We start from the raw sequence: 14,547 nt of genomic DNA on the forward strand, positions 1-14,547 counted from the left end.
TGCAGGCATGAGCATATTCTAGATTTAGATGGAGACATGGCATAAAAAACTGTGAAAATGTGTGATTTTATTTAAAAGCAAAGAAAAAAAAGCAATATAAAAGAGGGTCATTGACGCCACCCAACCCAAGAGAAAGATATTTTTTTTGTGTGAGATAATGCTCCAGTGAAATCCATCGCATTCTTAGAGCTTCAGAATATCCGCCACGGCTGCCACGATGCAGCGTGCTGAGATGCCAAAGAGATCAATCAGGACATTCGGTGGTCCAGATCTTGGCACCTTGGACACTGCCAATTGCTTCACTACAACATTTCTCTGCTGAGCCAGAGCAGACATCACTGCCTCTCCCAAGCCTCCCTCCCTGTAGTGATCCTCCACGGTGATAACTCTGCCTCCGCACTGCTGTGCATTGGCAATAATGGCCTCCTGATCCAGTGGCTTGACGGTGAATGGATCGAGGATGCGCACGTGAATTCCAGACTTTTCGAGCTCATTGGCAGCATTGATGGCTTCATAGAGAGTTATTCCAGCTCCCACAATCAACACTTGATCATTCTGAGACTTCCTCACGATCTTCGCCTTTCCAATCTGCAGAAGAAAATCAACTTTTTGGTAAGTCTCAATTTTTTTCTCTTTTCTAGCTTTAATTCTTTAGGAGGGAATTAAATTACTTTTCGAATACTGCTTAAAACCAACTCTTTTCAAATTTATCACAATTCTATAGATCAAACGGTAAGAGATATCGAATTTTGATCTTCGATAACCCCCTCATAAGTCGATGTCATCTCGAGAATATTTTTTATCGTCCCAACCCTCTTTCTCACGCAAAACCATGTTTTTTTGGTTTATTTCGAAAACGGCTCCACAGAGTTTATTTTCGGATATGTTTTGGAGGTAGCCCAGGAGAATATTTTGTCCATACACAACTATGACCGAAAAAAATCAACATTGAATTTTTGAAAGTCAAAGTTTAGCCAGTCTGGAGGGCCTACTTCTCCACCGATTTGGTTAAATTTAGATTTTTTGGAAAGGTCTTGAAATTTCCAACCCGGCTACATCGGTCACAATCGATAATGAATCGGTAAAAAAACACTTGTAAATTACTCAACTTTTAAAAGTATTTTTTTCTGTCAGCAAACTTATAATCCAATTAGAGGCCAAACGGTAAGATACGAATTTCCGATCTTCGGAAGACCCCTCCCCCATAATACGGGGTTTAGACCTAAGGCTTAGCCATATGACTTAACTGCTATAATTTCTTTTCAGTCGAGATTTCTTGGAAAAAATTTACGGAGGATTGAATTATTGATGGCAAATGTTCTATTAGATTCCAAAAAACCAATAAAATTGGTTGTTATATAGGATTTTGAGACCTTCGGGAACTGGGCTAAACCTCTAGTCTGAAGACCGTTTAAGTCAAACCAAAGGATCATCATTTTGATTTTTATTTCCCCCCACCCCCTCTAACCCCACCAAAACCATGTTATTTTTGTTTTTTTTTCGAAAATGACTCCTATGATTTCTTTTATTTTTGGATATGTTTTGAAGGTGGTTCGGGCGAACATTTTCTCCAAACATACCTATGACCTAAAAAATCGCCATCTTGAATTTTTGAAGTTTAAGGTTTATCCACTCTAGAGGACCTATTTTTCAACCGATTTGGGTTAATTTGGATTTTTTGGAAAGGTCTTGAAATTTCCAATCTGGCTGCATCGGTCTTTATCGCTAAAGTACTCGTAATTGACTTGACAGATTTTCTTTTTCTCGAATATCTTTAGAAGGTAGCCCTGTAGCCCATAGTTGAACATTTCGTTTTATAACTGAAAAAATTGTTCACATCAAATTTTCGAACGTCAAAGCTCAACCTCTCTGAAGGGCCTAATTTCCAACTTATTTGATAAAATTTGGATGTGTTTTCGAAAACGGCTCGAACAATTTATTTTTGTTTCTATTTAAAAAGTTTCAAAGTAAATATTTCATCAGTGCCAACCTCTTCAATTCATTCCTGTTTAGGTACTTTAAAATTATTTCAGTGCTAGTATTTATGAGGTAACCCTCCCTAAATTTATTATCAAATACTTAAAAATTCGTACTATCTTATAAACTTTCAATTTCAGAGTGTTTTTCTGATAATTTATGGGCCAGTACTGGCCCATAAATAGTAGTAAACCGTTATTACGGAGCCGACGGAGACAATAACTGTGCGTAAAAGATAATAGAGAACTCTATTTCGTGAGTTCGAGTATCCCTTAAAGCTGGGATGTTTTAACGATCATTAAAATCGGTCAACAATATCAAATTTAGCAATTAAATTTTTTGATAATTTGTTTTTCTTTCAATTTCTAAACACGTAAAATCCCATAGTGTTGATGATTTATCGCAAGTCAAAATCAAAGTAATAAAACACCAGTAAGACACTTAATAATCAAAAAATTCTGGAATAAAAAATCGATAGAATTTAACGAGAATATGTTTAACATTTTAGTCAGTCGCCAACATTTGCACATTTTTTTTATTATTTCATACACAGAAATTAGTTATCTGAATAATCATGTGAGATAATGGTTTCTCATCCTTCTTATCTGTATACAGACTTGGTAAATAACTTAAATATGCAACTTAAGATTATTCTTGATTATTGTACCTTCTTATCTATTCCATAAACTTGGCAATTATTCCGGTTACGATTAAAAAAAAAGAATCAAAAACAAATTCAATAATCTCATACATCACACCATTTCTCTTTTATCCGAGATGCTTTTTTCTCTTGTAGAGAGAGAGAGAGAAGTGAAATTAGTTTTATAATAAAAATTTATTCATGTGAAAATTTGTAAATTTACGCATTAAATGGATATTTTGCATGTACAATCTGAATAGAGGGTTTTGCAACGCTAAGACGGCGGCGGTGGAAACCTACAAATTTCTCAAATTGTTAAAAAAAAATTATCAAAAAAGCGAGAAATTGTGAAAACCTGCACAATGTTTCCACATTTTGACTTTTTCTTCTCGTATTTAGTTAGACAACTAAAATTTTGTTGACAATTTTCACGCTTGATTTTGAAGCAAATTTAATCAAATTTGCTCTAGTTGTTCTTATTTTATCGTGATTCTTTATAATTGAACACGTTTTGTGAAATTTACAATGACTTTGACGCCCAAATCACTCGATAACTCGGATGATTTTGCCCCAAATGCCCAATTGAGAGAGTCTAATGTACTAACATTAAATAAAAAACAATGCCTGGATTTCGAAATATTCGACATTGAAATTTCTAAAATGAATTTAACGATTAAACGGACCGTTGACTAATTTTGTATGAAGTTGCGGGGTGTCAGAAGAGTTGTAGTACTTTCACCTCGGACCACAAAATCTGAGATTGTAAAGAATCTCAGCTAACAGTTTCTTTAAATCAGTTCCGGTTTTCGAGATATTTTTTTTATTGAAGTGACTAAAAGGGTTAAATTTCTAAAAGAGGTTTGAAACGAGGATACAGCGTCTCTGGTGTCGGTTTTACCAACTTCATTAATTCTACTGAATTGTCAATTATTTAAAGGTTAATTACCTTTCCCTGATCAATAATTCAAGTATGTTCAGGATAATTGGAGCTATAGGGCAAATGTCCTAATTCAAAACCATTTCCAGACGCTTTAACTTTGACAGAAGATTCAATACATTAAGTTCATATTTTTTCTAAAGAGAATTACATAAATTTGCTCCTACACTCTTCTAGAATGTTACTGTTTAGTGAAAATTCTTTAGTTATAATTTGAAAACTTCTTAAATACAAGAAAAATACGCGAGTGCAAAATGCTTCTATTAGAAACAAATTAATCCAAATGGAGACAAGAGAAAGTTTCTAATTGGAGACAAACAGTGTAAGTGAAACCGCGACGACAGACTTCCAAAACCTCGTAGAGTTGCTCTTGAGTGCAGGATTTGTTGTTATTCCTGGTCTTTTTTCCTTTCCCATCTAAATCAATAGGAAAATCTCTCCAAAAAAAATCATATTTCTGGGGTTTCCTATTGAAGCATTTGCAGACACTTCAGAAAAACCATTTTTGTTCACGAAATAGGTAATTATTTCATTTGAAAACTTCACGTACCGTTAAGAATGAAGATTAGCATTGAATTTAACTAAAATTACCCAGGAATGTGACATTAAATGTTATGCTCAACGCACAATAAATTTTGTTTAGTAAACATGTTCTTTGCATTTCAATGAGAATGAGTGAAATCTACATCTAGTCATCTCGCTCATTCTCATGGGAAATTTTGAAAACATGTTTACGAACAAAAGCTATTGTGTGCTGGTCATTAAACAAAACGAATAAACAACAGTCACCTTATTGTGTGTTTTTCATTGGAAAACATGGTCGATCGATGAAAAATTCGATGGTGAAAAGGTACACTTTTAATTTTTCTGAGAAATTAACAAATTAAAATTTGTTAATATGAATGGATTTGCGCTTTATTTGGAGCAAAATTAACTAAATAATGAAACTGTGGTATAGAAAATATATAAAAATAATAATTTAGTACTGTATTTATCGTGAAAACAATGACGTTTCCATTTGGAGTAGCGAAAAATTTCCATTTGGAGCAGGTTTTGAATTAGCTTAATTTACCATAGTCGCCTAATAACTAAAAACAACAAAAACGGGGTTTTGCCTAGATTCCAGGCGCAAAAACAAATTGAAATCAAATATTAGATGAGCACATATATTCTGTCACTAGAAGAGGTCGAAAGTTTGGAGTGGTATAACTCAGCTCCTGATGAACATAATTGGATGGGTGAACTATTGTTGGAAAGCTTGGTTCATTAGCTTTTAGAATCTGGTATATGTAGTCTGATATGAGTAAACCATGGTCATCCAGAACCATTTATGTCGAAGAAGACACTTTTTGCAACGTCTTTTTTGGCCATCTACTTCTGGCACCAGGAGTGACCCACAATTCTAACACATGGACTGTTCGTTAGAGGAACTCAAATGGTACAATTTGTGGAAGAAACTTTTTTTTTGGACATCTTACTTTTTTTATTCATCGACTTTTGCAAGACCCTCCAAACTTTCGACCTCTTCTAGTGACAGAATATATGTGCTCATTTAATAATAAAAAAATATGTCTGGTTTCTGGTTAGAAATCGATAGAATATGTTTGAGTGAACTGGGACATTATAATAATTGTGATTTTGTAAGGATCACAGCCAAGTAAGAGCAAATTATTGATTTTCACGATAATTCCTGCAAAAACCACGAAGAATTCAAGGACATAGAATAGCTCTTGTAAACTTACCTGGAACACTTCGTCGTTGCGATAGATAACAGCAGTGTTGGGTCGTGATGTTCGGATGAAGCAGACTCCCTTCGTGTTGGCAGCAATCTCCACAGCCCGTTCACAGCTCACGGCATCCGAAGGATAGAAGACCGTACTGCCGGGAATTGTACGGAACATGGCAATGTCTTCAAGTCCCATCTGACTGGGTCCATCTTCGCCAATACTGACACCACAGTGGGAACCAACGAAATTAACATTGGTCTGGGAAATAGCACCCATGCGGATTTGATCAAAGGCACGAGTGAAGAAGGTGGCAAAGGTGGACACAAAGGCCACAGTACGATCACGACAGGCTGCCCCAATAGCCACTCCAACGAGATTCTGTTCGGCAATGAAGCATTCAATGTAGCGATCTGGGAAGGCTTTCTTCAGCTTCTCCGAGAACGTTGAGTTCTTCGTGTCACCATCGAGGCCAATTACGCGACTATTGTTGACGGCAATCTTGGCCAGAGCCGTACCGTAGGCCAGGCGAGTGGCTACGGTTTCGCCTAGTTTGTAACTTGGCGGTGATGCTAGTTGGATATTGCGAATGTCCACAGCTGGAGCATCATCTCGCAGGGGTTTCTGTGGAGCAATCTGCAGAGGTCCAGCATTGTTAATTAATCCTGCCAGATGCTTAATAACTGAATCTGCTTGATCTCCCAAAGGTTTACCATGCCAATTCTCAAGATTTTCAATATTAGGGAAGAATTTCCCCTTGAAGGTCTTGGCAATTACGGCAGTTGGACGATCAGCTGTATTGGCAGCTTCGAAGAAAGCCTTGCACAACTCCTCAATATCATGTCCATCCACAACAATTGCATTGAAACCAAAGGCTTCAAGACGCTTGCGGTAGATTTCCATTTGATGCTGAAGCGAAGTTGGCTCTGACTGTCCCAGACGATTGACATCGAAGATGACACAGAGATTATCGAGTTTGTAGTGTCCGGCAAAGTGAAGACTCTCCCAGATGGAACCCTCTGCCGATTCACCATCTCCCACCACAACGTAGGTTCTATAGGCAGCTTTGTCAAAATTCTTGCCAACATAGGCCATACCAGCAGCTACAGCTACTCCCTGTCCCAAAGATCCTGTACCAACATCAATAAAATTGAGCCTTGGTGTTGGATGACCCTCAAGATCTGAGTCGACTTTGCGCAAATTTGCCAATTCGGACACTGGGAAGAGACCAGCTTCGGCCCAGGCAGCATAGAGAATTGGTGCTGCGTGTCCCTTGGACAAAATAAATCGATCATTGGATGCATCACGTGGTGCAGATACTTTGTAGCGCATCGTATGGAAGAAGAGGACCGACATGATCTCGGCAATGGATGCACATGATGTTGGATGTCTATATACAACAAAAAAAAAGTCGTATAGTAGTAATCGCACTAAGAGTCATACACCAAAGTCCTTGACACACAAGTCTTCAGCATCTCGTGCAAGAACACATTCTCCACGTGAATGGATTTTAATATGTGTAAATGTAAAATGTAAATCTCTCTATCGCGGTTCACTCTTATTATGTTTTATTGCCCCGCGAGAGTGAGTGCAAAAATCCGTAATTTACGTAACGCATAGGGTTTATCAATTTATAACATTAATGGCTTTTCAATAAGCTGTTACATACAAGCTGATAACGACTACTTTCCCACGTTGCAATACTGATAACATACGGAAATGGAATGGGTAACAATTTGAAGTATATAGTACGAGGTAGTGGTATTAGTATTAATCGCTTAAACGGGTGATTTTGCTAAAAATACTCACAGTTTGGGAATGGGGAAAAGGTTTCATGTGGTCAGAGATAATTTGAATATTATCAAAAACTACTTTTTTCTTGTTGTAAAACTGCTCTACTTTGATTTTGAGTAGTTTTGTGCTGAATTTTGCAAATATTGTACTTCAACTATTTTTTTCTCGTTTTGATAAATGGTTTTCATGATTTAAATTATTTTGGTATACTGATGAGAGAAATCCGAAAAAGTTAAAATAACATTCCGGAAATGTTAATTTACCCTGCAGTATTGATCCGAAATCGGTGTAAATATTACCCTTTTTAGGTGTATTAGGGGTTAAAGTTACCCTTTTTGTGTTAATTTTACCCTTAAAAAGGTTTAAAATTAACATTAAAAAATGTTGATATATTTTTACACCTAAAAAGTGTTAAATTTATGAGGAAAAAAAGTTAATCGCACCCCCATTTTTTTCTCAGTGTACTATATCTCAAAAGTATCTTTACATCATTCACCGTTTACTGGTTCACAACCGATTTGAAAATTCACCCAATACAGATTAGAAGAAAAATAATTGAATTTATAATAAAAATTATTTATCTGTTTATAATCGATTGGAATCTGTTCAGGCGTGTCAGAAATTCCAAGACCTTTCCAATGAGCCCAAACATGATTCCATTTGGTTGAGAAAAACGCTCTGTAGAGCCTTTTTAACATTTGACCTTGAAAAATCGTTATTGTCAAGGGCATGACGTTTCCTATGATTTTCATCGGTGGCAGCCAAAATCCCGAAAGCCAAAGTTCCGAATTTCAAAATTCTGGAGGTGATGAAGTTAGAGTCATTTGCCTAAAGCGAGACAGTTTGGAAAGTTGGACAAAGCAGTGTGTAATGTGAGACCTCCTTAAAAACTTGATAATAAATCAATTAAATATTTCAATTTTCGATAAAAAGATTATTAAACATAATTTTATGATTATTTCAGAAGTTAAAAATGCAAAAATCGTTATAAAACGATCAAAGCGTGACTTGCAAGAATTTAAAAAATGTATTGCATGCGTGATATTCATAACCTTGACACGGTAGTTGTCATTTTCTCTGTTTCTTATGGAAGTTGCTAGGAAATTATCAAAGTGTTTTGTTTGATTTTTCGGCATAATTTGTGAAATATAATTAAGTCCGTAGTGAAAATCGAAGGACATACATCCATTTAAAAGGTAAATAAAAAATATTTCTGAAATATTACATTTAAAACGGATAGAAAAGTGATTTAATTTGCTTTCAAAACAAGTTTTATGAAATCATGGACAAGTTGATTTTGTGAATGAATTTGGTGGTTTTGTGCAGTGAAATCATGTTAACAAGGACGACAAAAATCCTTAAGTATCCGGAGAAATAGTTGCAACAGCAGTTAGCAGCTGATAAGGAGAAAATCTCCTGAAAAAGGCTGCAAAGATTTCCAGATTCCGAAGACCACTTTTTCTGACAGAATGGATAGTAAATATCGCAAAAACACCTGGAGAAAGACAAATAGGAGCCTCTATAGAACTCCCAAAGCAAGTGGAAAAGGACTTGGGCGGATGGGGAATTGAAATGTGCTAAAAATTGCATCGGCTTTAAAACTATAACTGCTGGACAGCGCGAGGCGTCTGTGAAATTTACAGGACGTCCAGGAAGTTCTTGGTAATTAGCGTTCCTCAACTATTACCCGGACATAAAGGAGGGATTAGCATAACCATCAAATGTGCAAGTATACAGAGAAAACCCTCAACATTTGATTTTCTACATATTTTGTATGATATTTTGTCATTAATATCACTATGTCCAACTTTCCAAAAGTTTTTGTCCAACTTTCCAAAATTTTGTCCATTTTTTCAAAATGTGTTATTTTTTTAATTTCCGTGAATTTTCCAATTATTCGGTTACAATATTTAATAACAACAAGCAAACTGCACTCTTCGCGCCTTTTTATACAGTACATGCTATAAAAAGTTAGGGAACAATATTTCATAGATTTCATTGTTATATTTCATATATAACACTAGCCGTACTCACTATGGCGCTGTTACTGTTATCTTGTAATATCGTTATCTCGTTATCTCGTTATGTTCTCGTAATGTATTTTATAAATGAAAAATTATAACAAGATAACAGATTACGGAGATTACGAGATAACAACGCCATAGTGAGTACGGCTACTGTTAAAATTCTGTTAAAATATTTGTCAAAGAATCCCATGATACAAAAAAATGGTAAGATTGAGTTTAAAAATGCATTTGAAATTGATTTTTTTCTTAAGTGTCTCGCTTTCCATCATTCACCCTATATGAAATCGTGGGCTTAGCCATGATACTTTTAAGAATTCGGGATTTTGACTTTCGGGATTTTGACCGGGACCTGATTTCCATATGTTTCTAGCGTACTGAAAAAACTTTTGAGTTTATTAGCTGTCTCCTGCCAACTTAATATAGAATAGGAAACCAAAAACCCGAAATTGGCAACCTATTACGTAGTTTTGGAGATATTTCGTGAAACGTGTACGTACTAAAACAGGAAAAAAAATTACACTAAAACCGGTCGCATTTTTCACAGCTAATGCCACTCCCTGGTTATTGTATATGATTCAACGCATCAGCAACCAAAATCCCGAAAGGGCCAAAATCACTAATGATCAAAATCCAGATAGGGTCGAAATTATACGGAGAATAATCTAAGGGTCTTATCACACTAGGATTTTCACAATTTAATTTTAAATTCAATTGAGCCAATTGAGCATTAAATTCCCATAAATCCGGGACACACTCTCGTTTTCTAGACAGATAGACTAAATAGCCTTATAATCACATAAAGACTGATCAACTAAAATTATGTCTCAGTTTGCTAGGTCGTGGATTTGACCTCTAGTCTAGAAATAGGGTGGAATCACCACTTCTCGTCAGTGTCCCCCTTTTTGCCACTTATATTGAAATCGCTATTTTTTGCGATTTATGAAATAATTGAGCCACAAAGTTATTTGTCTTTTTATTGTAGTTACGGATAGAGTTGAAAAATAATAATTTAATTAAAATAACAATTTTTAGGCCAATATATTAAGCAAGTGTATCGTATTCAATATTTCTTACCAAATACACTGTCATCAAATTTTGATCTCAAATGAATCTCAATTTCGAGGTTAAAAATCAATCGGAGAGAAAAGTTGTACATAGATAAAAATGTAGCTAATAAAATTCTGCATTAAACCCACAAAACAGATTCTTGGGGACAGTCCTAGTTTTCGAGATATTTTTGATTAGTTGCTAAAAAGTTCGATTTTTCATGTTTTCTGACATATATGAGACTATAGAGCCCCTGGTGTCAGTTGTACGAACTCCTTCTGTCCAAAGGATTTTCGGGCATGTACAGTATACTCTCTCTCAATCGGGAATATGGGGCAAAATGTCATCCGGTTTAGCGATAGAATTGAGCGTCAAAGCCTTTGTAAATTCCACAAAAAGCGCTCAATTATAAAGAATCACGATAAAATAGGAAGAACTACAGCAAATTTGAGCGAATGAGCTTCATAATTATACGTGAAAATTGTCAACAAAATTTGTCGCCCGATTGAAAAAGAACCGATTGAGTGAGAGTACTGTAAAGGAGAACAAATATTCCCATATTAAGAAATAAATCGATTCAGCAGAATCGCAGATATAAGCACCCAAGTATCAAAAAACGGCAAAAACGGTTTTGCCTAGATTCCAGGCGCAAAATCCAAATGAAATCAAAATGATAAGTATTTTCGTAAATCATTTGACCCTAGCAATAGAAAAAATAGCATGAGAACCCAGGGACAAAAAAGTTTGAAATTGTTGCACAGTGTAATGGATATCCCGCAAATCTCGTTTGCGAGAAGGCCCAGTTCCTCTATGGAACGTTGTGTATACATTGTCCTATTAATTCATTTTTTTTTACATTTGCAAAAATGTATTTAAAAAAAAAATATTGCATGATTTTCTAATGGTGATAAACCCCTCGAAATAGTGCGGCAGATATTTTAGTGTAGTAGCGATTATTTTCTATCACACTGTCGTACAAGATAATATCGCAAAATGCTCCACAATTTAATAGTCAAACTCTCTTGCATTTATGCAACATTTAAATATTGACATGAAAATACTTTATGTACACAGCTGAGGTCATTTACAGGTCAACCCAAAGACTCTACATGTGTGCCCGTTTTCCAGGCAAGTCCGTTGTTTTTTGTTTTATTCCAACTCTTTCTGCACCACATTTTCAATTAAATTGATTAATGGAGCAGATTTTTGTACAGTTCCAATTGGAATCAATTTGAGAGGCAAATTGTAGAATTGGTCAAAAAATCGTGTTATCGGGAAAATGCTTTGTTATCAGCAATGCGTGAAGATTGACACGCTGGAAAAATCTTTGAAGGGGAAAAAAGTTTGAATTTGATAAGATTTTCCTGGAATTTCTTTTTTCCGGTAAACAAAAGCCTTTGCTATCTCTTTCGCACTTGCATGTAGCACTTGTTTCGGCCATTCAAGGTCATCCCGGCCCTTGACGCAATTTCAGAGCAAAAATTTTGCCCAAGCTCAGAAAAACCACGTGGCGACCGCGAATTTACTTAATTTATTGGCTATTTGGACAAGATTGGGTACTGGAAAAGTGATGTAATGCAAGATCATGCCATTGGCGGGGAAAGTGTATGGAGTGGTGACATGGAGAGACAGTGATTACTCGGCAAAAATGCCTACTTTATGTAATGGAAGATTTTTTTTTCACTGGAACTTACCCCGATTTCGAGGCTTGAGTGGATGTAATTGAATGAATTCGCAAACGATGAGCGATATCTTTCAATTCCTGAACAGTTTTAGATTCGGGTTTGTGGTAGTTGGGCATTTTTTAGCTGGTACTTCACTTGATTAGGTTGATAGCACTTCAATTGATGAAAGTTTCAAGGAAAATTTTTGATGGACACTGCGAGCTCAAAAGGGGCTACTCGATGAGACAAGAGACGATTGCCGACTGACTCCAATACGACTGGAATGCCGACTTCGGCTCACACGATGATGCTCGAGAAGGGGGGAACATGTCAATTCTAGCCGGTAGAATGCGCACTGGACACATTTCCAGTATCTCTCCATGCATGCTGTCCCTTTCCTTCCAATTGGAAAAGACAAGAGTCCGGAATTTTGGCGGGAAAATGACTACATCTCTAAAAAAATAAAGGATTTGGGGGAGGTGGGGCTACATGCTGGTTTTTAACATGATGTAATTTGGATAGACAAAACAATTGTGGATCTTCTAAATAAAATAATTGTAAGGCATTTATTCATTTAGAAATAGGCGGAAAAGTCGTATAATAATCTAGCCAAACAGCTCAAAGTAGCCCCACCTTCCCCTAGTTTAAGTTTTATGATCTTATAAATTTTTATTATTTCTATTACATATGCATACGAAGAATGATCAAAAAATATTTTAAATTAAAAGTGTTTTGAAATATTGCGTTAACATCAAGTTAAATAAAAACTATTCAAAATTGCTTAGAATGTCAAAAAAAAAATCCCCGATGTCATTGATTATAAACAATATGAAAAAAATGATAGTTTTCGCTGTAAGAATGAAGAAATTGCCAGTTATAAGCTCAGATGGGCTCATATTTGATGGATATTCTTTACAAACGAACTGGAAATATTTTCAAAGTGAAACAACTCACAGTGCTTTTGTAAGGTTTCTTTGCCGTATTAACACGAAATCGACGAATGCGCAAAATGGGGCATGTCAATTGAATTTTAGTATTTTTTTTATTACCCTTTCACCATAGTCACGGTCTCACGGTAAAAAAATTCGACACATATTTGTTCCAAAAAAACAGCTCGTCCACGGACACCATAATTTTTGGAATAAATTTGTATCTTCTAAGAGAAACAAAAAGATACCCAATATTAGTAACAAATTTGTTCCAAAAAAAATAGCTCGTCTAATAAAATCGTATTCCTCCTCTCACATTCAGTCACCCGTCACCAACGAAGCGAAGAGGACGCCAAATCTGTGGCAATTTTCGTGCTACATGGTTTCACTTTTTTAATTCGAGATTCCCTTCCTCTCCTGCTGCCAGCACTCGCATATGATTTCGTCATGCAGGCGACTGTATAAAACACTCTTAAATTGATTTTTATTTGATGTTCCTTAGGGGAATGTAGGCTTGGTTCGCACAGAGTGAACCTTCAAACGATGCGAATTTTCTCTTTGTTTGCAAAGAGCTGACTTACCATTTCTCATCTCGTCTCATGGCCTTAATAATTATCTATCTTATGGGTAAGAAATGACGAACTAGCTCTTTGCAAACATAGAGAAAATTTGTGTTGTTTGAAGGTTCACTCTGTGCGAACCATGCCAACATTCCCCAATGAACTTTCGCCACCGAAATCTATCTCGACTGAAGTATAAGCCTTAACTGTAAGACGAAATCACTTACACCAATTTGTTCCCGACAATGGGAACAAAAAGATTCCCCATATGAGTAACAATATCGTTTCAAAAACTACCTCGTCCACGGACACCAAAAATTTTTGGAACAAATATGTTACAGATGTAGGAAAAATATTGTTATAAAAAATATGTACCAATTTGTTCCTGACAGTGGAAACAAAACAGCTGAGTGCAACAAATTCTATTCCAACTTTCAGGAACAAATTTGTATAAAACGAAATCAACTAAAATTTTTAGACATTCCACTGTATCAAAATGGTTCCAAAAGAAAACTCGAACAAAATTGTAACTATATTTCGTAACAAAACTGTAAATAAAATTTTTTGGAACAAACAAATATCTTCTCTAGGTACAAATTGATTCCAAAAAAAAATGTACCTAAAACAATTTGTTCCAATACTTTGGTCAGTGTCCAAAAGTTTTTATCGTGACAGATATAAAAATTTGGATTTTTTCAATGATTGAGCTTAATGCGAGTTTTAAACTTTGTCTGCATGGATCAGTTTTAGGGCTTGCAAACCACTGTGAAACTTATGTGACTAACTGCAAACAATTGATTTATTTTTAAGAGGAGATGTCCGTATCCGTGGTATTTTTATCACTTTAGAATTAATTTCAATCTTAAGCGGTCTTCAGACTAGAGATTTAGCCCAGTTCTCGAAAGTATCGAAATCCTAAATAACTTAAAATCACTTAATTTTTTTCCAAAAATCTTAAATGTTGATAAATTAGGGAAGTTAAGCCTCAGGTCAGAAGCCTGTATTACAGAAGTTAGCGTCAGTTAAATCAGCATTTGTCGTAACTTTATTTTTGCGATTTTAGAAATTTAGAATCGGTGTATATAAAAAGAAACTATAAATATAAAAATAAACTTTTAAAAGCTCAATAAAAATTATTTTAAACAAAAATTATCGTAAGTGCCCTTAATTAATAAAAATTTATCAGAATTTGTCGTAAGTCCCATTTTTGGTGAAGTTACGACAAATTTTCATAAAAAATTGCTATTA

The 14,547-nt window shown here is 35.4% G+C and overlaps 2 protein-coding genes across 2 annotated transcripts in view; both read right to left on the minus strand.

Moving 5' to 3' along the window:
* The window catches only part of LOC129804262 (B-cell receptor-associated protein 31), a 417,963-nt gene that overhangs the window by 99,410 nt on the left and 304,006 nt on the right, over positions 1-14,547 (minus strand). The window lies entirely within an intron of this gene.
* On the minus strand, positions 48-12,099 carry LOC129804202 (transketolase-like protein 2). Its single transcript, XM_055851315.1, has 3 exons — positions 11,841-12,099; positions 5,297-6,668; positions 48-588 (listed from the first exon to the last, which is right to left on the minus strand). Exons 1-3 carry the CDS (start codon positions 11,945-11,947, stop codon positions 184-186), a joined length of 1,884 nt encoding a protein of 627 aa, XP_055707290.1. The 5' UTR covers positions 11,948-12,099; the 3' UTR covers positions 48-183.

Source organism: Phlebotomus papatasi, chromosome 1 (genome assembly GCF_024763615.1).
Source record: "Phlebotomus papatasi isolate M1 chromosome 1, Ppap_2.1, whole genome shotgun sequence".
In the NCBI taxonomy this organism is placed as follows: domain Eukaryota; kingdom Metazoa; phylum Arthropoda; class Insecta; order Diptera; family Psychodidae; genus Phlebotomus; species Phlebotomus papatasi.